Raw genomic sequence first — 21812 nt, 5'->3', positions numbered from 1 at the left:
TGGAAGACGGTTTAGGGTGTGTTTGGTAGGTCGGGCCAACCCAGCAATTCCCATCTCAACCGAGAATTCTGAAAATTTCGTTGTTTGTTAGCCCGGTTCTCCCGCGTGGGCAGTGCCAGCCTCACCCCGAAAAGGCCTCTCAGCCCTGCCCGGTAGAGAAGCTGGAATCGAGCTTCGCACTTGGGCAGGGCTGAACTCGCCCGGAAAAACACCCCCCGCGCCCCGCAGCTGGCCCGAGTCCAACAGGGGTCGAACGCCCCACCCTCATTTCCCCCCGAAAAATGCTCTCATCGCAACCTCCTGCACGCCTAGACGAGCCGGCGATCCTCTCCGCCACGGCTGGACGCGCCGGCGAACTCCTCCGCCTGGACGCTCCATGGAGATGAAGCGCCGCCAGGGAGCTCGACCAGCGACGGGTCCGCCGCCTCCACGCCTGGATGCGCCGGCGGTCACCTCCTCCGCCTGGACGAGCCACGGGAACGAAGCGATCTCCTCCGCCTGGACGCGCACGCGGACGAGCGCCACCTGGACGCGCACGGGGACGAAGCGCCAGGGTCGTCGGAGCTGCCTCGCGTCGTCGGAGCTGCCTCGCGTCGCCGGAGCTGCCTCGCGTCGCCGGAGTTGCCTCGCGTCGTCGGAGCTCCGCCGCCTGGACGCTCACGGAGAGCTCCTTCGCCTGGACGCGGACGGGGACGAGCGCCGCCTGGACTCGCATGGGGACGAAGCAGCGCCAGGCTCGTCCGTGCCCCGGACCTTGCGTCGCCGGAGCTGCCTCGCCGGAGCTCCCTCACCGGAGCTGCCACGCCGGAGCTCCCTCACCGGAGCTCTAGGGACCCGATTGCGTTTTTAGGGACCCGATTGCTTTTGTTTCTTCTTTACAGGGACCAGATCGCATTTTTATTTTGTATGGAAGGATCTGATCGCGTTTCATTTTGTATGGAGTGGTCTTTGTGTAAATTTTATATCTTCTCAGCTATTCTCACCCCACACGACGCACCAAACAAGAGATGCACTGGGCATGTCTCCACTGGCCCGAGCCACCAAACACACACAAAAATCTGAGCCCAACTAAGCTAGAGTCAGCTTGTATGAGGAGAGATTACAATTCTTAGGTGACCCGGGCTACCAAACACACCCTTAGTGGACGCGACGAGAGACGCTGTTATTCTGCATGATGCACGTTGGACTCTGCTAATCGGTATTCTGCATGATGCACGTTGGACTCTGCTAATCGCTAGTACTACTGCAGTGCGTGTCGCTACTCGAGAAGGAGACACTCCTCACATGCTGAAACGCTGTGTAAGCTATTGCCAAGTTGACTGCACAACGCAGGTGGAAACCATATCCCAACGGGCCTATCCTGAACAACACGCTTGCGGGCTCCACAGACCGTCTCAACGACAGCGGCTGCCCACCCTCCCGCCACGACACCATTGCCTGTTCGCCGCTAGCACTGGTAGTGAGCGCACCCCGGGCCCCCGGCCTCTATGAACCACGCTACGCTACTCGGCTAGCTCAAGTCAACCGCACCTCCCCACATCGGCCGCAGCATCCGAAAATTTGACCCACCTCTCACAGGTGTGCGCCGGATCGAGAGTACACACACGCACACGCTCGGCTTGCTCTTCCGCTGCGGCGGCCGGGAATGGAAAGCAGTGGGAACGGCGGCGAGGCGGCCGGTGAAGTGACCCGCGCCGACTTCCCCGAGGGATTCGTCTTCGGTGTTGCCACCTCCGCCTACCAGGTCAGCTACTTCGCAGCACTACTAGTAGTAGCAGCATCCACCTAGGCTAGCTAGATTGGTGGATTGGTGTTGCTGGATGCGTGCACCTCGGCCGCCGCCGGCTGCTTACTGCGTGCGGTGCGCTGTGAGCTAGGCGATGCGCCTGGAACCCCGTAGCGATCTCGTTTAGCTTGGGGTATCCTGTGGGTGGCAGATGCTCGGTTGCACCTGGGTCGCGTTGGGCTCCTGCTGTTGCCTTAACTTAGCAAGGCAGCGACTGCTTCCTCTTTGAGCAAAAGTAGGACACTGACTGAGTAACTGCTTGTCTGCCTGGCCAAATTGGATGCAGCTCATCCCTTGCCGGTTTCAAGCGGCACTCTCTGTCGTGATTGAAGCACTTGCATATAATGACAAAATAATGACCCTGATTCGTATGCAACTATTAATAATTAGTTATCTGAAGCAAAAAACGAAAAGTGCCAAAGTGGGAGGAAATAGACAGATTTTATTCTTTGCGTACAGAGTTCATACAGTTTGTTGGTGGAAATTCATCTTACCGAATAACCGACAAGTAGTTCTCATTGACCAAAGTAGACAAAGGTTAACACTATTTGTTAAAGGGAGGTGGTATGTTGCGAGGGCCTGGAGCTTTCCCTTGAAAAGAACCTGTTACCGATCATCGTTGAAACTGATTGCTCCCATGTTGTAGGCGCTGCGAAGGAGAAGCTTGTGGATAGATTGCCATATCTGAATATTATCTCTGAAATTAAAAGTCTTAGCTAGTAATGTTAGAGTGTGTAATTTTGTAAAAGTGGACCATTTGGAAGTTAGGGTGAGTCACTGTCTAGCAAATTTTTCGACAACAGAGCAGAGTAGTATGTTTTGGCTTGGGTCTGGCCCTGATGTTGTCATTCATGAGTTAGATCGTGAGCTGCTTGTAGCCCTATCATCTTAATAAAGGTCCATTTTACCCATGGAAAAAAATAGCGCGCTATTCCAACGCTAATAGCACACTATAGCATATCTGGAGAGCCGACGCTACGCTATTTCGGCGCTATAGCGCGCTATTCGCGTTAATAGCACGCTATAACATGCTAATAGCGTATTTTTAGACCCACACTATTTTGTTATAGCGCGCTATTTTTTTCCTTGATTTTACCCGCAAAAAAAAGGAGGAGGTATGTGAGTGGAGGGGAAGGAATATACAAGGGAAAGAAAGGATAAGAGGAAATGATATTTCCCCTCCGAACCCCCTACTTCTGGAGAAACCTTAATTTAGCTGAGAAATGGAGAACGGATTTTCCATCTGTACGTAATCCACCTTGAAAAAAAAGAATCATCATACTGTTGGAATCCTCAGTGGCTGCTTTAGTTCCTTAGATCATAAATTATAATTTTCACCAGTTTTTTCTTCTTGATCCCAAAGAAAAAAAAAGAGGGAGACGATTTGGTTTCTGTGATCGTTCATTTTCTCTTTAACTAGATTAATTGTAGCCATGAAGTAAAATTCTTGTCTTTTCCTGGCCCTCTATCTAGATCGAGGGGGCAAGACATGAGGGTGGCAAAGGCGATAGCATATGGGATGTATTTGCAGATAAAAAAGGTTTGTTTCATCTAGATTATAATTTATTTTATTGAATATATCTATTTAACTAATAGTCTACATTTAAATGCTTTATCAGAGCATATCCTAGATGGAAGCTCTGGAGAAGTTGCAGTTGATCATTACCATCGATACAAGGTGTTGTTATTATAATCATTATCATATCCATCCCATTGTTGTATTTTTGTATTTTGTAAAATAAGGCTTCTCTTTCTTTTGCTTGAGAGAGATTTTCTAGATATCATATTGCTGCATACCTTGTTTCCTAGATCCTTAATTCGTTGTTTGAACTATTTGGGTACAGGAAGACATTGAGCTCATGGCCAAGTTGGGGTTTCGTGCTTATAGATTTTCCATATCTTGGTCACGGATATTTCCTGGTACATTTTGTTTGTTGGATTATGATTGACATATTAATACACCTCCAGATTGTATTGAACAATTCCAGCTTTCCCCTCGATATGTTCTTCTTGTCTATTCTTATCAGTCGTTCCTCATCTGAGTTTATAAGTTTACTGTTCCTGTAGATGGCCTAGGGAAGGAGATCAATGAGCAAGGAGTTGCTTTCTATAACAATCTTATAGATTTCATGATTGAGAAAGGTGCCACATGATTTACAAAATGCCCTCAAAGTTACTATTCATCTAGTTATTCACCACCCTTCTGCGGCCCCATTTCAGGTATTCAGCCTTATGCAACTCTGTATCACTGGGATCTTCCAAATAACCTTCACCAGACTATGGGGGGTTGGCTTTCGGACAAGATTGTGTAAGTCAATGCAGGCATATTAAATTAAGCTTATGAATTTGTAAATACAGTTAAATGCCAACAAGACATACTACATATGGAACATTTACCTAAGAAACGTTGCGTTATTCCAAAGTGCTTCTTATTAAATTTTATGTTTCCATCTGATAGTATTGGCTGTCAAAATGTTTCAGAGAGTACTTCGCATTATATGCAGAAGCGTGCTTTGCAAATTTTGGCGATAGAGTTAAGCATTGGATGACAATCAATGAACCTCTTTCAACATCCCTCAGTGGTTATGCGAATGGAAACTTTGCACCCGGAGTATGTGAAAGTGAAGCTGGTGAACCTTTCTTGGCCGCCCATCACCAGATCTTAGCGCATGCTGCTTCTGTTGATGTCTACAGAAGAAAATTTAAGGCATGTTAATTTTCCATTTGAAGTACCATCATTGCGCCAGTTTGTTTGCAGTACCTTTGTTGATGATTTACATATGTAGGCTTTACAAGGTGGCCAAGTTGGGTTTGTTGTTGATTGTATATGGGCAGAGCCAGCGTCTGATAAAATGGAAGATCAGGATGCTGCAGCACGATTTATAGACTTTCTACTTGGATGGTAAAGTGTATGCTCACATTTTCACAGAATACAAATAAAATGTCCTATACTTGTTACCTTTTCTCACAGAACCTGTATTTTTGTTCATATAATGCAGACACGCCTTCTGATTCATGAAGCCTATGATTTGATTTGATTCACATTTCATGATTATAATTTCTTTTCTTGAAGGTACCTGGACCCAATATACTTTGGTGATTATCCAGAAAGCATGCGGCAGAGATTGGGCGATCATCTTCCAAAATTCTCAGCGAAAGATCGTGAATTTATCAGGAACAAAATTGATTTTATTGGATTAAATAACTATACATCAAGATTCATTGCTAATCACACAAACCCGCAGGGAAAACAGATCCATTTTTATCATGCTCAACAGACAAAGATGATGGGTATTATGCTTCAGCTATTGAGGACTTATCTTTTCTTGTTTATTAAAACAAGTGCAGCACAACCTGAATGATGCAGGGCTAGCTATAAAATATAGTACGTAAACAACAGACATGATAGACTATTTCACCTTGCTGATTAGGAAGAATAGCCATTCTCCCACTAAACATAGTCTATTTTGCTCTTTGTGTCCGTGTACTCTTGCAGCGTTATATAAATCAATATAGGCATATAAGACAGAACTACATTTATTGCTGAAATTTGACCTGAATATTGTGTATCACTTTAGATCATACAAAGTTGCCCCTTGCCAGGTTTCCTATCCTCACAGAATATTTCAATCTGACACTCGTTCCTTTTGGCAGACAAATCGAGTAGCGGTGAAGGAATTGGTGAAAGAGTAAATACTGAGTACTTTTCATTCATGTAGCTCCAGTGATATCTCGTAACATATTATCCCAATATTCGTGCAGGCTGCGTCTAATTGGCTTTATATAGTTCCTTGGGGTATTCGGAAAATGATTAACCATGTCGCAAAGAAATATGACAATCCAATAATATATATAACAGAGAATGGTAAGGCTTCCATGCTCCTAAGATGGTGCATTTTATTATATTTGAGAATGGATGGGGAATTTTCATTACATGAGAACCATTACAATCCTTGATTGTTCTTTCAAGTTTCCAATGCACATCTTTCATATATGCGTACATGATATGGAATTGTCACATTTCCTGCATATGTTTGTTAAATGGTTGAGTCCCATACCTATGTAGTTCACATAATATAGAGCATGTAGATTCGTTGAATCCCGTACCTATGTGCTTCACATAATATAGAGTGTGTGTATTGACTTGATTTGTTTTTATTTTATGGTTTGCAATGGAACATGCTTTGTGTTTATGCTTACTGTATCTTATAAAATTGGGAATGCATAGTGACAGAAAGATAAATTCATTGACAGAAAGATAAGTTCATTCCCAGATAATGCTCCCTGATATTTAAATGCAAAATGTAAATCAATCACATTCTCCCTACCACTTGTCCGTTTCATCTATCACAAACTACGAACCAATCCTTATTTTTGAAAGGGTGATGAACCCCAGCCTTTGCATCGATTGATGCACACATCCATATATTATTGGTTACTCAACAATGTCAAGCATTGATGATGAATAAATCGGCTACCAAAAAACCCGATAATGGTCCCTGATATTTAAATGCAAAATGTAAAGCAAACACATTCTCCCTACCAGTCTGCTTTATTTATCGCAAACTATGAACCAGTCCTTATTTTTGAAAGGGTGATGAAGCCCGTCCTTTTCCTCGATTGATGCACACATTCATATATTATTGATTATTCAACAATGTCAAGCATTGATGATGAACTAATAGGCTACCAAAAAACCCGGGGCATCCAAAATTGATCCGCCTTATGGCAGTATGTTCACAATCCTACCACAAACCCTATAACATATGACCGACCAATAAAAAGTACACTACTTCTAGACAAAGCCTTTTAAAGAAAGATCGTCGCACATGCGCCGGTGTTCTTGATTCCAACCAAAGGTTTAACTTGGGATTTTCATCTCTGAGGTCAAGCTTAGAGCCAACACTTTTCACGTAAGCGCGCCGAAAGAAGAAATATAATATTTTATTATTCTACTACTTAATATCCAGCTAGCATAGTTTTTGTTTGTCTGATACTGATGTAATATTTGCTAACTAAATTCTCAAGCAACCAACCTTGTTTATGAATGATGCCCTTATGTAGTTAAATTTCTGTAGGCATGGATGACGAAGATGATCCATCAGCAACACTTGATCAGGTCTTAAATGATACAAAGAGGGTTGGATTCTTCAAAGGATATGTTAGTGGAGTCGCAGAAGCAATAAGGTAAGTTTGTTTCTGTTTGCCGTATCAGTAACACCATGTAATCAAAACAACTAAAATATTGATGCCACTAATTAATTTGGTAACTGTTGACATACAGGGATGGTGCCGATGTTCGTGGGTACTTTGCATGGTCATTCTTGGATAACTTTGAGTGGGCGATGGGATACACCAAGAGGTTTGGGATTGTCTATGTTGATTATAAGAATGGGTTCTCCCGACACCCTAAAGCATCAGCCATGTGGTTTTCACGTTTCTTGAACGGCGAGGCTGCTGACAACAAACCTGACACAAACTAAGTCCATCTTCACAAAGGTGCTAAAATTATATCTAGATGTTTCTACCAATGCTATATCTATCTAGTATTCACAGCTTCACAGTTGTTATTTCTTCGTGTGCCATAATGTTTTTTTTCCGGGAAGGAGAATAAACCCTGCACATCCACACATCGATATATTTCTTTTTGTTGGAAAACAATGCCATGCAAAGTCAAGCATTGATGCCAAACAAGTTGTCTTACAGAATAACTCGAGTATCCGAACTTGATGGCCTCAGCAACTTTGAGTGGGCAACAGGATTGATACACCAAGAGGGGTCTGGTAGTGTACAAGAATGGGCTTTTGCGACATTTTGCCGTACCAGCCATGTGGTTCTCGATCACACTTTTCGCTGAAAACAAAGACGGCACGAACTGAGCCATCCCTCAGCAAGTAAATAAACATTACACAGTGATTGTTTTCCCTGTTATTGTACTGTACTGTAATTGGCGGTGTATATACTCAAGATAATAATTGCATCCCATCTCTGATGCTCTGTACGGTCTGCCATTAATCCAATGAATATGTTTGCTGCTTGAGTGCTGCTGATGTATTAACCTTGTAGATTGGCCCTTCATAGGTCCCTATAAGCAATTACCAGTAACCATAAAGTTAGTTTCTATTTTACTGAAGTTTTCACTAGGGTACTCCATTTAAGTGTCTCTGATGGAAATGTGAAGGATGCAAAGAATCTGTTGATGAGGATGTTGTATCTTGCCCAGATCCTGGTAGGGCAGCGTTCAACTTTATTATGACAGGCTTGTCTGAAGAGGGAGAAATGGAGGATGCAAAAGGTTTGATAAGAGTGATGGATCATGGATGTCACACGCAGGCCGTAAGAGTATTACACGCAGCCTCGTGGTCGTCGGGGAATTAGAAATGGAAGAAGCGTCAAAATACAGCCAAGACGCGTAGTTTTCATAAATAACGCAAATGTGAATTGCGGCGCACTATGGTTGTCTGAATCAGGTTTAATTTCATGAATATTATACCAGATCTGGCAAAAATTCACATAGGCTCTCACTGGATATTGAATTGCATTTGTTTTTGTGACGTGGAAGTCACGAATGATGAAACAGTATGTATGATGCAGCATTTTGAAGTTTTGAACGTTGAACTCCACTTGAATAAGAGAATTTGAGATAGTACCCACCTTCTTCCCCTGGAGGGACGTGACCGAGGGAGACGCTGTTTGGAGATTAGGACTAATAGAACAGAGGTGGCCTGGAAACTTAAAACGGAGGCCGAGCGCATGTAGCCCTTTATTTTAAACATTCATAACTCGTATTTAAAAAAATTTAAATATCCAAAAACAAAATTTTAGAGGTGGGCAACGATTTATACTACATATATGCAAAATCTCAATGCGAACCACGTCGTGTTCTAAGTTTTAAAAAAAGAGGGAACATTCTGGAACTATAGTAAGGAAAAACAAAAATTTACAGTTTTACAACATAATGTCCTTAGTTTTAGTATGTAATTTTTGGACACTTAAAAGTATAGCAACAAAAATGAGGTGGTTGCGGATTGGAGTTTGCCCAAAAAAAGACAAAATCTAATTTGCCAAATTTCAGATTTTGACTTTTTTTTTTTATGTAGCCTAGAATATAAAGCATTTCGTATTGAGATTTTACACTTTGTAGCATATATAACTCATTGTCTATCTTTGCGATTTTGTCAGATTTTGAAAAACTTTTACTCCCTCCGGTTGGAGTATCTAGACACATTTCAGTGCTAGATGCATCTATATTGGAGTCAATTAAAATGAATCGGAGGGAGTAAAATATTATTTTTGAAAAGTTGAAAATAAAGGTCGGCGTCCGTTTAACCGCCCTGGGCGGCGGCCGGGGAACGGTCGGAAAACCTAGATCGACGGAACGGCTGACTCGAGGCATACATACCGTCGCACGCTGTCAGTTGGAGGTGGAAAGTGGAAAGGACATGCGTGCGGACCTCACCGACACCAATCACCATTGGCAGATGGCAGCGTGCGACGCGGCCGCTCACGTGCGCGCAAGCCCCCCGAAGGTACGACTCAAACCCCCTCTCGGCGGCAACCCACCCGACTGACGGCGCCGGATCGAGATCACACCCGCGCGCGCGCGCACGCTTGGCTTGCTCCACCGCGGCGGACCGGCGGGAATGGGGAGCACGGGGCGCGGCGGCGAGGCGGCGGCGGCGGGTGAGGTGACCCGCGCCGACTTCCCCGACGGCTTCGTCTTCGGCGTCGCCACCTCCGCCTACCAGGTCAGTTGCTTACTTCTACTAGTACTATGCTTCTAGTAGTCTAGTAGTACTAGCGATTGCCGACTCCTGCTCCCACGCTCGCCAAATTGCTGCGTGACTGTCGCCCGGTAAGGTAGAGCGTGTAGCACACTACACCAATGATACCATGCTTTCGCTTAAGCTGCGTGCGGTGCGCCCGGAACCTCGCTGCGATGCTTTCGCTTGTGTAGGTGGCCCCTGGGACGCGTTGGGTTCCTGCTGTGCTGTTCTGTTGGCCTAGGTCAGTAATGCAGCCGCTTCTCCTAGAAAAAGTAGGACAATGACCGTGTGAATGGACTGCTCGTCTGCTTCCCCAAATTATTTACATGTATTTCCAAGCGGCACTCTCCCCTGTGCCCCGCCATTTTGAAATACTTACCAGTTATCACCATGGACTGAAGCAATGCAGAGGAGGTAATGATCAGCATGCATTTGAACCAAACGCTCTCTAGTAGCAGTTATCTCGAGCAAATAGGAAATTGGCAAAGCAGGAGGCAGTAGACAGATTTAGTTAGTTCTCTATATGGAATGGAAAACCCGACAAGTAGCTGTGAACGTACGAAGTTGTCAAAGTAAACACTACTTGAAAATGGAGGCGGCACGTGTTTAAGTGGAGAGGAAGGAATACACACTATTTGCAGTGGGATCAAGTTCATTTAAACAATGGGTTCATCTCTCGTTCTATATTAATTAGTAGTGGAGTGCTATAGCATTGCCTAATTTCGTTTGCCTCAACTGACACCAATGCTCCGTCCCTGTACACCGGAGTGAAAGGTTTGACAAGAAATAGTTTTTTCCCCTGATGGTGGAGAAAACCTTAATTTGCTTATGGACCCGAACCTGGGTGATCTATCCATGACCAGGATGAAGCTTGGATGAAACTAAGCAGAGGTCCGAACCGACTGATGTTGAAGAATCAAATCGCACCATCTCTATAATAAGTAAATGCTTTTTTTTTCTCCTGAGGTTGTCAGAATTATTCGCAATTAAATATTGGCTACAATTGAGGAGGTCTTATCAATGAAATTCGAGTAAGGAGAAAAATGGAGAGGGGAGTATCCATCCCCTGTTACTGTAAATCTTCTCCACCTTGAAGAGAAACGAGAAAATCATCATGCAGTTAGAATTCTTTGTGGGAGGTTCAGTTCGATAGATTACAAATTGTTTATGTGCTCTATCATTATTTTTCCTTTTTATCTTCAACTATATATTATCTTAGCCATTAACCTCGCTCTTGGTTTTTCCCCCATATCTAGATCGAGGGCGCAAGAAACGAGGGTGGCAAAGGCGATAGCATATGGGATGTATTTGCAGATAACAAAGGTTTGTCTCATTTGGATTCTGTTTTAGTTTGTTGAAATGTACCGATTTAGTTAATATTTGAGCTTTTTTTTCAGAACATATTCTTGACGGAACCTCTGGAGTAGTTGCAGTTGATCATTACCATCGATATAAGGTCTTATTATTGTAATTATTGCCTTAGGTATCTTATCATTAAACTTTCTCTTGCTTAAGGGAGGTTTTCTGGCTCCTTGATGTGTGTGTTGGTACAATATTACCTTTTCCCTAGATCCCTAACTCCTTGTTTGAACTGTTTGGCTACAGGAAGACATTGAGCTCATGGCCAAGTTGGGTTTTGGTGCTTACAGATTTTCCATATCTTGGTCACGGATATTTCCTGGTACATTTCATATGGTGGATTATGCTTCACATATTAATACACCTCAAAATTGCATTGCCACAATTCCAGTGTTCCTCTCGATATGTTCTTCTTGTCTATTATTATCAGTCATTCCTCATCTGAGTTTATAAGTTTATTACTGTTCCTGCAGATGGCCTAGGGAAGGAGATCAATGAGGAAGGAGTTTCTTTTTATAACAACCTTATAGATTTCATGATTGAGAAAGGTGTCACATGATTTACTAAATGTCTTTAAAGTTTCTATTCATCTAGTTATTCACCACCCTCCTGCCCGGCTTCAGGTATTCAGCCTTATGCAACTCTGTATCACTGGGATCTTCCACATAATCTGCATCAGACTGTCGGGGGTTGGCTTTCGGACAAGATTGTGTAAGTCAAATTGAGGGGTCAATGCAACAAGAAATATAGTTTGAAAAAATCCAGTCTAATCAGACTGTCACCGTTACTTAGTCAGTGCAGGCATCTTAACTGTAGACTATGAATTTGTAATATAGTTAAATGCCAACACGAAATACTACAGGGAATGTTTGCCTAAGAACCACTGCTGTATTTCAAAGTGTTTCCGGTTTATTTTGTTGTTCCTATATCTTATTGTATTGACCATCAAAATGTTTCAGAGAGTACTTCGCATTATATGCAGAAGCTTGCTTTGCAAATTTTGGAGATAGGGTTAAGCATTGGATAACAATCAATGAACCTCTTCAAACATCCCTTCATGGTTATGGGATTGGAATATTCGCACCTGGAGTATGTGAAGGTGAAGCTGCTGAACCTTTTTTGGCTGCTCATCACCAGATCTTAGCTCATGCTGCTTCTGTTGATGTCTACAGAAGAAAATTCAAGGCCTGTTAAGTTTCCATTTGAAGTAACATTCATTGCAGCAGTTTGTTTGCAGTACCATTGTTTTGCTGATGATATACATACTATAGGCTGTACAAGGTGGCACAGTTGGGCTTGTTGTTGATTGTGAATGGGCAGAGCCAGCGTCTGACAAAATAGAAGACCAGGCTGCTGCAGCACGACACATTGACTTTCTACTTGGATGGTAAAATTTATGCTTACCTTTTCTAGGAATGCATATAAAGTGTCTTATATTTCCTACCCTTTTCAATATCAATAGAGCCTATATTTTTGTTTCTACTCTGTGTAGTATCTTAGTCATATAATGCAGACGCGTCTTCAGATTCATGAAGCCTATGTTATTATTTGAAGCATATATCCTGATTACAATTGCCTTTCTTGAAGGTACCTTGACCCAATATACTTTGGTGATTACCCAGAAAGCATGCGCAAGAGATTGGGTGATTGGCTTCCAAATTTCTCAGAGAAAGATCGTGAATTTATCAGGAACAAAATTGATTTTATTGGATTAAATCACTATACATCAAAATTCATTGCGAATCAGCTGAACCCGCAACCAAAAGAGATCCATTTTTTTCAAGCTCGGCAAGTTGAGATACTCGGTATTATGCTTCAGCTATCCAGGACGTGTCTTTTTTGTTCGTATAAACAAGCACAGAGTCTATTTACCTCTTTTGTGCCGTTTTACTTTTGGAGCATTTTAAATCATATATGCACATAAGGCATAACTACTTTTCTTGCTGAAGTCTTGGAGCATTGTAAATCATATAGACATATACATACAAAGAAGAACTATTTTTTTACAGATTAGTATAGTGATGCTGACACTCATTTCCTTTTGGCAGAAAAAAGGAGTAGCGGTGAAGCAATTGGTGAAAGAGTAAATACTTGAGCACTTCTCATTCATGTAGCTCCACTGATATCTGCTAACATTTCATCTTAATGTGCGTGCAGGCTGCGTCTGAGTGGCTTTGCATAGTTCCTTGGGGTATTCGGAAAATGATAAATTACATAGCAAAGAAATATGACAATCCAATAATATATGTAACAGAGAATGGTAAGGTTTCCATGCTCCTAATATTAGATCATGCATCCTTTTCATATCTGAGAATGAATAGAGAATTTTCACTAATCATGTGAACCATTACAGTCCCGTATATGTCATATATTCGAACATGAATGAATGACGTTATCATATTTCCCACGTATGTGGGTTAAAATGGTTTGAATCCCATACCTATGTACTTCACATAATGTAGAGTATGTACATTGGTTGAATCTCATACCTTGTACTTCACATAATATAGATCATGTGAACTGACTTGATTTATTTTTATTTCAAGGTTTCCAATGGAACATGCTTTGTCTTTATGCTAGCTATATCTTATAACAAATGGGAATGCATAGTGACAGAAAGATAAATTCATTGCTGGAACATAATGCTCCTTGATGTTTAAATGTAAATTGTAAATTGCATTTTTCCTAACACTTGTCGTTTTGTTCATAATGTTTTTTTGTTTATCACAAACTGTAAACCTGTCATAATGAATTTGCGACCAGTGGTGCTTTCCTTACTATACCTTTGACCATGATGAAAACTTCGCTTTCATGGATATTTTTGATAAAACCTTATTTCCTGCCACAGAAAATTGAAAAAATAGATTGCCAACCCATTACTTGGTTTAGTTGGTATACTTTTTGTTTGTCTGTTGTAATGTTTACTAACTAAATTCTTAAGTATCCAATGTTGTTTATGGATGATTCCCTTATGTAGTTTATTTTCTCTAGGCATGGATGACCTAGACGATCCATCGGCAGCACTTGACCAGTTCTTAAATGATACAAAGAGGGTAGGTTTCTTCAAAGGATATGTCGGTGCTGTCGCAGAAGCAATAAAGTAAGTTCGTTTCTGTTTGCCGCACCACTAACACCATGTAATCAAAACAACCAAAAAAATGAATCCACTCATTATTGACATGCAGGGATGGAGCTGATGTTCGTGGATACTTTGCATGGTCATTCTTGGATAACTTTGAGTGGGCTCAGGGGTTCACCAAGAGGTTTGGGATTGTCTATGTTGATTATAAGAACGGGCTCTCTCGACACCCTAAAGCATCAGCCATGTGGTTCTCACACTTCTTGAATGGCGAGGGTGCTCACAGCAAACCTGACACAAACTAAGCCTGCCTTTCCCGAGGCGCTAAAGGATTATACTGCAGCTGTTTATATCAACGCTAAAAACAGCTTTGCGACATTCCAAAGTAAGCAAATGAACATTACACAGTAATAACTGCTTCCCCTATTGTTGTATTGTAGTGTTACTGCCAGTGTATCTCTACTCAAAATAATAATTGTATCCCATCTCTGCTGGTCTTTACAGCCTGCCATTTATCCAATTGTTATCCAAATGGATGTTTAAGGACCCAGAGTTCCCTGCTTTCTGAATTCATGTCAGGCAACACTCTTAAACATTAACCGATGCTACTTATGTATGTTTGGTACTTAGCTGCTGCTGTTGCTGCTGCTTCTGTGCTAATCCTATAGACTGGTCCTTCATAGGCCCCAATAAGCAATTACTCGTAGCCAGAATGTGTGTTTCTGTTTTACTGAAGTTTTCACTACGGGGAGTTTAACAGTGTACTACCTCCGTTTCAAGGAATAAGGCGCACGCGCATCCCAAGACGAACTTTGACCATAAAAATTGAGCAACAAAATCTTAATTATATTATATGTAATTAGTATCGTTGGATTCGTATTGAAAAGCAGTTTTTAATGATATTAATTTCATATAAACAATTTTTATCTATTTGAAGTAATTCTTGGTCAAACAAAAAGCTCGTAAAACGAGGACGCCTTATTCCTTGAAACGGAGGTAGTAGAGTGTAGACCCAAAAGTAATCACTTTAACTTTGCTGATTGGTGAAGGACAAAGTAACTATGTCATAATTGCTCCCATGTAACGGGTGAAAGCACGGAGAAGCTATTGGGCCGCTTTCTTTTCTGTCCAGAGGCCTATTCTTGTAGGTGTAGGATATCTGTATGCAATGATGTTCTAGCCGTGATAATCGCAGCTCGCTTTCTGGAGGTTCATGCTGTTGCATTCCCTGCCATTGGAACGAGAATCAGGCCGTTGGGATGGGTTCATCATGGCATCTTGTGAATGTGATGTTGGTCCTGGTGACTGATAGATACTCTTTCTTATCCTTTCCGTTACCTTTGCTCTCTACCGAATGCCCTCCTTTTCCTTGTATTTTCTCATCACCAAAGGCCGTGGTAAAGAAGAGGGGGAAGTGTGGAGAGGCTGTCCGAGACGGAGAAGAGCGGCGATGGCTGTGCCGGCGATGATAGGATCTTTAGAGGGGAAACAAAGTACGGCGAGTTCATTCATATAAGAAACGTCATCATGTTCGCTAACGGGAGCACGTCCTCTCGGTAAACGCCTTTCTCCACTGATCGAGCCCATCGGGCAGGCTCGGTCAGATCTGTTCCCTAAATCCCCATCTATTGGACTTGATTGCCTTTGAGGCTTTGGAAGCAGTAGTGCAGCATGGAAACGATATTCTCGTCAGAAGCATCTAGCCGTTCAGGGGACAAGCACGTACCTCTAACCTGCCTTTAACGATAACTTAGACAAGGCGATGCTTTGCAACTTTACCACGACTGAACGTTAAACAAAGCATAAAGATTAAGGATTCGTTCAACGAATCATTCGTGCCCTCGTGGGGCATGTCGCCTCTCACGTGAAACAGCACATTTTTCTCATATAGTGTGCGTGCTCAGAATGCTTAATGTGTTTGTCAAAAAAGAAAAGTAGGTAAGAACTAAGTTCCTTGCAGGGCAACAGGGGTTTGATGTGTGCTTGCCTGCTTGAACCAAAATTAGTAGCAACAAACATTGGTCACCTGACTGACCAGATTCATTTTTTTTGTCAAACATCTGGTATCATTATTTAGCTAGAAACCCGTCAATCCATATCATTTGCGGAATGGACTGCAATCACATCATTAAACTGAGTAAACAGTTCACTGAAGAAGTATCCAAAGAACTCTGACGGAAACACAGGGCAACAGCCAACAGCGCATTCGTAGGATGCATCATTGACAGACCAGCAGAAGCCATCTGCTGATGATCTGCATGTGCAAGCACCTCATGTGACTATGATTGGAGATGCTACAAGATTGGCGGCGTCATCGCAAGATTTGAGTAGCGGTTCAAGTGACGTTCCAGTTGGCTTCCATTGCCCATCGCGTTGTTGGCCATTCGCAGGTCATGCTAGGACATGGTAGTGTAGTTGTTAGCACCTACCATTTTACTTGGTCTCTCCTTCCCAACATAGAATCTTGCTGCTCCAGAGGCATGCCATGGCCTGGTCCTCCCTTGCCTTCTTTCTCCAGCTACTACCCCAGATCCAGTATCATCTTCAACTCCCCTTTCCTCCTCTACTTGAATTGGCCCATGGTTCTTGACCTCTGCTGCTTCATTACTTGTACCCTAATCAAACCATGTGTGCGTGTGTGCTTTGAGGCCAAAAGGGAGAACCTTTCTTACCATCTTGGGGCCAATAATTTGATGCCATTAGGGCAAAGCATCCACAGCTATAGGCGTGTCGTGTAGGAGACAAAAGGAGGGGCCATGTGGTAGGGCTAGCAATTTACAAAATGGCAAGAAGAGAGTTTGGTAGGAAAGAGAGGCCAATGAAACGAGCCATGGCAGGCTCCTCACAATGCGTCCGTCCGTCCAAGGCAATGGTTGTCACCCCCACATGGGGATGGGGACCTGACGATGGTAGCCAGCTGAACCACCACCCCCACCCGGCTCCAGGCTCTTTCTCTCTTCGTGCTACATACGTGCCACTGGTACCCCATGGAAAACTACTATAGTTTTAGCATAGCACATGGCCATGAAATGCCCAGTTTGCTAAGCAACATGGCTCATGTTCAGATGCTCAGGCTGGAAGTTTCTTGCACACTTTACTCCATTCATGGTTCTTCCATGGCCATAACACACTGCTCAGGGTCTGCAGTACAGCAAGATCTTCTGAAGTTACAACAGTTCTGCCATGCAGACCTGTAGTACATAGTAGCATTCTTCTACTGCAGATGAAAGTGTATGTCAGGTTCCAGGGGTAAAAGCCTATGGTTGCACTGCATCTAGTGGGGGACTAACTGCTGGGGATGGACCGTTTGCGCAGGCAGGATGACAAAACATTATGAGTGCTCTGTTCTTCTTGGCACTACCACCAGACCAGAGTCTCATGCTCTCCTTTTGTTTTCTTTCTCAGGTGCATGTGAGTGCAGCTACCTTACAATTGTACAGATTCAGCATACTTCAGATTTTTTACAATTGTATACATTCAACTTTTTTTAAATTGTTACTGCATTGTACAGGACGACGAATACATTGACATCTGATTTACTTACTGCTCCATGCCATGTACAGAATTAAGACCGTATACATACACCAACTGCTTATTTTCCCTCCTCTGCTCTAAGCCTTTGCCCCTTCTTATATATCGAAATAAATATTTGCAAAAATCTTGTACTAATCTACAGGTACAAAAAGTTAGGAGAAAAGGATGAACAGCCCGCCACCATCGGTGTTCGTGCAGGTGACGAGCGCCAGGCGCCGTCTAAGGGGAAGCTCAGCTACCTCCAAACTCACCTGAGCTTGATGCCATGGCTGGACCGCTCATCGGATAGGCGCCGATGCTAGCTGTCTGTAGTTCCAGTGCCAGGGGTGCTCTGTCCCCAGCTGCCAAGCTGTTGAGTCCATCCCTAGTTCCCGGTTTATGGCTGTTTCCCCATTGATAGTCCACAAAATTATCTATTGGCAGACTACCAGTGGTCAGGGTGATGACGCAATTGAACTCTCGTCGTCGGAGATTCCAGCTCTCAATGCATGGATCCTCGGGAACAGCTGCGGCATCATCGGATTAACCATCATAGGGTTAACAGGCACTGGGAAATGGCGCACGGAGCTGGCGATTGTGCGGTCATTGATCCTGCCGACCTCCTTGCAGACCTGGTTGAGAACGGCGAGGAAATCCCTGACTACCATGAAGATCCTGAAAGGATGAGCCTCCTCTTTTGCAGAGTCGCCGTGGAAGTACTCGGTGATTTCCTTCACGAGCGACAACGCGACACTCTCCTGAGCCTGAACTCTGAGGATCTCGTCATCGGCCTTCTTCAAGAACTTCTGCATTGTGTCGTGGAACCTCCACGCGTCATCCCTCGTGTTCAGCTCTTCATTCAGCCGCAGCACCTCAGTGATCTTCTCTATTCCTCCCGCAAGTTTCGCGACGTAGCTGCTTAGCACGTCGGAGTCCATCGCCGCTGCCTTCTTCACGCTGCTGAGCTCGTTGCCAAGGCCAGCCACCACTTGGAGACCAGCCTTTTTGCACTCAAGCTCATCTCGCAGAGGGTTCGCAAGAGTTCTTGGCGTTGATTGGTTGCTGGCAGAGAGACGCGAACCCTCTGTTCGGATGATCTCCTGCACGACAAAGTGCAGAAGGGTTGTCTTGCCATCGGTGCCTTTGACATCAGCCAGTTTGAGTAGAGTATCAAGCTTGAATGCATGGGCATCGCCACGGTTTGTGCCAACATTCATCCTGTTGCCAGTTTTGAGAATCGCCTCAAGTAGCTTCAGAAATAGTCTGCTGTTTCGAAGCTCGTCGCAAGCAGCCTGTCAAAGGATAAAGTTGCAGACACTTAGTTACGGTAAGATGATAAACTACTGCTTCGATTTATAAGATCATGTATGTAGCTAATCAAACGGAGCAGCACTCGTGAGTAAAAGCAGAGATGATAAAATGAGATTATTGAAACCGTATTGCTCACCTCAAGGGTATCAAAGTTGTTCTTCAAGTAATTAACCTCTGATTCAAAGTTAGCAATGTAAAGCATTGCGTCCACTCTTTTGAAAGCAAAAGGCACATCAAGAACAGCCTTAAGGAACTTCTCTGAAGGGCCAATTTTAATAGGCGATGTCTCCTCGTTGAATTCTCTCAGCTTAATCTCCTCTTCCTTGGTAGGAGCCATCTTTAGCAAAGTCTCCAGTAGATCTGCTCCAAAGTTCTGTGTGTTGCCTGTAGAAGAGGCATGGCGAATTGGTAGCAATGTTAATGAATGCTGGATGATGCAAACATCTCAAATTCTCATTTAAAAATGTCTAAAAGAAAATCTATCAACTAGTGTGATCAGATTGAGATGATGCTCTTCTTCACCTTCGCAGAGGGCGTCGCAGACCTCCTCCTTGGTAACATTCAGAGCGCGCAGCAAGATTGCAATATTCTGCGCCTTCTTTGGATCCAGCAGCACCTTGTTGTCAGCCTTGGGCGTCGACAGCGCTGGCCTCCTTGTAGGCGCCTCCTTGGGTGCCGCATTGGCAGGATTGCAAATGAACAGTGTCTCGATCATCTCCTCATTCACCCTGGAAAACAAAATCAGCTAAAGAGATGAAAAAAGGAATGAAGAACATATTTGGACTTAAAGAAAGGTGGGAATTTTGCAGAGGTCTCACTGGAATGAGCTGGACTTGAGCTGATCCCACACCATGGCCCGGTCTGAGCTGGCCCGGACCTTATCCCAGTGCAGGGGCTTGAGCTTGGGCCGCGGCGTGGTCTCCTCGGACTTGTCGCCGTGATCGGCATTGTCCGGCAGCCTGACGGGGAAGGCGTCGGTGGGTGGAACGCTCCTGAAATTGGCTGGCTGGGGCGGCGGAGACAGCGCCGGCGAGCGGGTTTCTTTGGACGTGCAGGGCTTCCGGACGCGGCTCTCCCAGTACCCCACGGGCGGTGGAGGAGGCGGCGGGGGCGGAGGAGGCTGTGGATGCGCGCTTGTCGGTGGTGGGGTTGGTGGCTGGATAAATGGGTTTCTGGAGAGGGTGTCGGTGGCGGATCTGATGGCTGACGAGAGGTTCTCGAGCGGAGAGGACGGTGGCGACGGCGACGGTGCCTTTCGACGAGGAGGCGGCGGCGGCGGCAGTGTCGGCGCGAACGGAGGAGGCGGGGGCGGCGGCGTCGGCGGGATGCCGAAGACGTCGGATCTCGCCTTGCTGGCGGAGCGGCGGCCGGACTGGCCGGGGCTGGAGAAGAGGGGCGGCGAGGAGGGCGCGGGGGACATGGTCGCGCCGGGCGAGGACGGGTACGACGGCGTGCTGACGGCCGATCCCGGCGAGGCGGTCCTGGAGCGGTCGCGCGCGGCTACGGCGGCGTGCACCGCCGCGGCGAGCGTCCGCTGCGAGCCGGACGTCTTGGACGACCCGCGCGGCGAGTAGAACTCCTCCTCGCCGGACGACGGGGAGGACCCGCCGGCGCTCCTGGGCCCCGCCGGCCCGCATTGCCGGCCGACGAGCGGCGGCAGCGGGCGCAGCTCCGGGGAGCCGCCCGAGCTCCGCGACGCCTCGTCGCCGGACGAGGTGGTGTCGCTGCTCTTCCCGTCGTCCCTGCCCGCCAGCGTCCCCACGTAGAGGAACTCGGCCGAGGAGGCGGCGGGGCCCGCCGCGCCCGCTGATGCCTGCGGCGCGCGCGCGCTCCCGCCGAACTCGTCGCGCGCGAAGAGGCTGGCGCGCTCCGGGTGCAGGAACTTGCTGTCGCCGCCGACGCAGCCGCCGCCGACCCCGCGGCCCGCATTGGTGCGGCGGTGCTTGAAGAAGAAGCCGATGGAGAGGGCGAGCACGGCGACGGTGAGCAGCGGGAGCAGGATGGCCGGGACGAGCTTGGAGGAGCTCTTGGAGGACGACTTTGGCGCGCCGGCCCCGCCGTTGCCCTCCGCGGGCGAGGCCGAGACGCTCCCGGCGGGGGAGGCGGGGTTGTTGGGGAGCACGAGGGCGGGGTACGTCGGCTGCTCCGGCGAGGTTGGCGGGCCTGGAGGTGGAGGCGGCGCGCCCTGGAACGTGGGGAAGAAGGGCGGGGCGGGGCCCGGCGGGGTCTGGGACGGCGGTGCCGTGGACTGGTCCGGGACGAAGGGCTGGTGCAGCTGGCGCCTCGCGGTGGCCGGAGCGGCGGCGCAAGATGAGGCGAGCAGGAGCAGGATCGGCAGGAGTGTGGTGATCAGGCGCCGCGAGAAGCGCCGTAAAGACGGCATCTTCACGGGAGAAGCGAGCTGAATTGTGCGTGTGCGTGACAGATCTTGGAGTAGAGAGAGAGTAGAGGGGAAGATGGTAGAGAGAGTGTGGGAGAAAGAGGACGTGGTGGTGACGATGGAGGTGGTGGAGGAGGAGGATACAGCTAGCTTTACATGGGAGGAGAGCTAGCAAGGTGGAGTCTTTTGGACTTGTCTTCTACACTCTCTCACTCCTGCTAGTAGACTGTACTGATTGTCTTCTACACACGATATTCTCTCGTGGGGGAATAATTACTTACTACTACTACTTATTTGAGTCTTGCTTAGCAAATTAAGAGCATCACATCAGATGGTGTAGGTGTAAAAACATGGCGTATACATCATTTGGAAGTAAAAATGCAGCTAGATCAGATGGTGTAAATGTAAAAAGAAATGAGTAACCGTAAAAAGAAATGATATATTACTTGGGGAGGTGGTGTACAATCCCTCACCCGGCCACACGTCCCCCCCCCGACCGTTTTTCTTGTCCTCTACCACGCCTAGCTCCTCACCACCCGTGCGCCGGCCGTGTCGTCGCCGGCCGATTCCAGCCATGGAGCCCAGCGCCGGCGACTCCCAGCCCCCGCTCACCCCTTT

The 21812-nt window shown here is 45.8% G+C and overlaps 3 protein-coding genes across 3 annotated transcripts; 2 read left to right on the top strand and 1 right to left on the bottom strand.

The window, feature by feature from the left end:
* The first annotated feature begins 1501 nt into the window (after positions 1-1501).
* Positions 1502-7826, top strand: LOC124661203 (beta-glucosidase 4-like). The gene is made up of 14 exons (XM_047199063.1): positions 1502-1744; positions 3260-3326; positions 3406-3464; positions 3631-3706; positions 3854-3928; positions 4007-4094; positions 4268-4493; positions 4573-4688; positions 4860-5077; positions 5441-5475; positions 5549-5651; positions 6865-6973; positions 7071-7285; positions 7493-7826. The coding sequence occupies exons 1-13, from the start codon at positions 1646-1648 to the stop codon at positions 7267-7269; spliced, it is 1470 nt and encodes a 489-aa protein (XP_047055019.1). The 5' UTR covers positions 1502-1645; the 3' UTR covers positions 7270-7285; positions 7493-7826.
* A 1603-nt stretch (positions 7827-9429) lies between these two features.
* Positions 9430-14540, top strand: LOC124662595 (beta-glucosidase 4-like). Its single transcript, XM_047200413.1, has 13 exons — positions 9430-9534; positions 10809-10875; positions 10950-11008; positions 11158-11233; positions 11385-11459; positions 11535-11622; positions 11871-12096; positions 12183-12298; positions 12499-12716; positions 12960-12994; positions 13069-13171; positions 13903-14011; positions 14097-14540. Exons 1-13 carry the CDS (start codon positions 9430-9432, stop codon positions 14293-14295), a joined length of 1476 nt encoding a protein of 491 aa, XP_047056369.1. The 3' UTR covers positions 14296-14540.
* A 2954-nt stretch (positions 14541-17494) lies between these two features.
* On the bottom strand, positions 17495-21253 carry LOC124661202 (formin-like protein 1). Its single transcript, XM_047199062.1, has 4 exons — positions 19633-21253; positions 19337-19542; positions 18951-19198; positions 17495-18795 (listed from the first exon to the last, which is right to left on the bottom strand). Exons 1-4 carry the CDS (start codon positions 21195-21197, stop codon positions 17959-17961), a joined length of 2856 nt encoding a protein of 951 aa, XP_047055018.1. The 5' UTR covers positions 21198-21253; the 3' UTR covers positions 17495-17958.
* Positions 21254-21812: the final 559 nt, after the last annotated feature.

This window comes from Lolium rigidum, chromosome 6 (assembly GCF_022539505.1).
Source record: "Lolium rigidum isolate FL_2022 chromosome 6, APGP_CSIRO_Lrig_0.1, whole genome shotgun sequence".
Lineage (NCBI taxonomy): Eukaryota > Viridiplantae > Streptophyta > Magnoliopsida > Poales > Poaceae > Lolium > Lolium rigidum.
Note: the sequence above shows the minus strand (reverse complement) of the source record. Positions and strands in the feature narration are given on the sequence as shown.

Excerpts from the sequence above, each read along its gene's own strand:
- LOC124661203 (XM_047199063.1), top strand. The coding sequence starts at position 1,646 with ATGGAAAGCAGTGGGAACGGCGGCGAGGCGGCCGGTGAAGTGACCCGC. Across the intron at positions 3,929-4,006 it reads AGATTTCATGATTGAGAAAG|GTATTCAGCCTTATGCAACT; the intron begins GTGCCACATGAT and ends GCCCCATTTCAG. Across the intron at positions 5,652-6,864 it reads AATATATATAACAGAGAATG|GCATGGATGACGAAGATGAT; the intron begins GTAAGGCTTCCA and ends AAATTTCTGTAG.
- LOC124662595 (XM_047200413.1), top strand. The coding sequence starts at position 9,430 with ATGGGGAGCACGGGGCGCGGCGGCGAGGCGGCGGCGGCGGGTGAGGTG. Across the intron at positions 12,717-12,959 it reads TCGGCAAGTTGAGATACTCG|AAAAAAGGAGTAGCGGTGAA; the intron begins GTATTATGCTTC and ends TCCTTTTGGCAG. Across the intron at positions 13,172-13,902 it reads AATATATGTAACAGAGAATG|GCATGGATGACCTAGACGAT; the intron begins GTAAGGTTTCCA and ends TATTTTCTCTAG.
- LOC124661202 (XM_047199062.1), bottom strand. The coding sequence starts at position 21,197 with ATGCCGTCTTTACGGCGCTTCTCGCGGCGCCTGATCACCACACTCCTG. Across the intron at positions 19,543-19,632 it reads CTCAAGTCCAGCTCATTCCA|GGTGAATGAGGAGATGATCG; the intron begins GTGAGACCTCTG and ends TTTGTTTTCCAG. Across the intron at positions 19,199-19,336 it reads CTGCGACGCCCTCTGCGAAG|GCAACACACAGAACTTTGGA; the intron begins GTGAAGAAGAGC and ends CCTCTTCTACAG.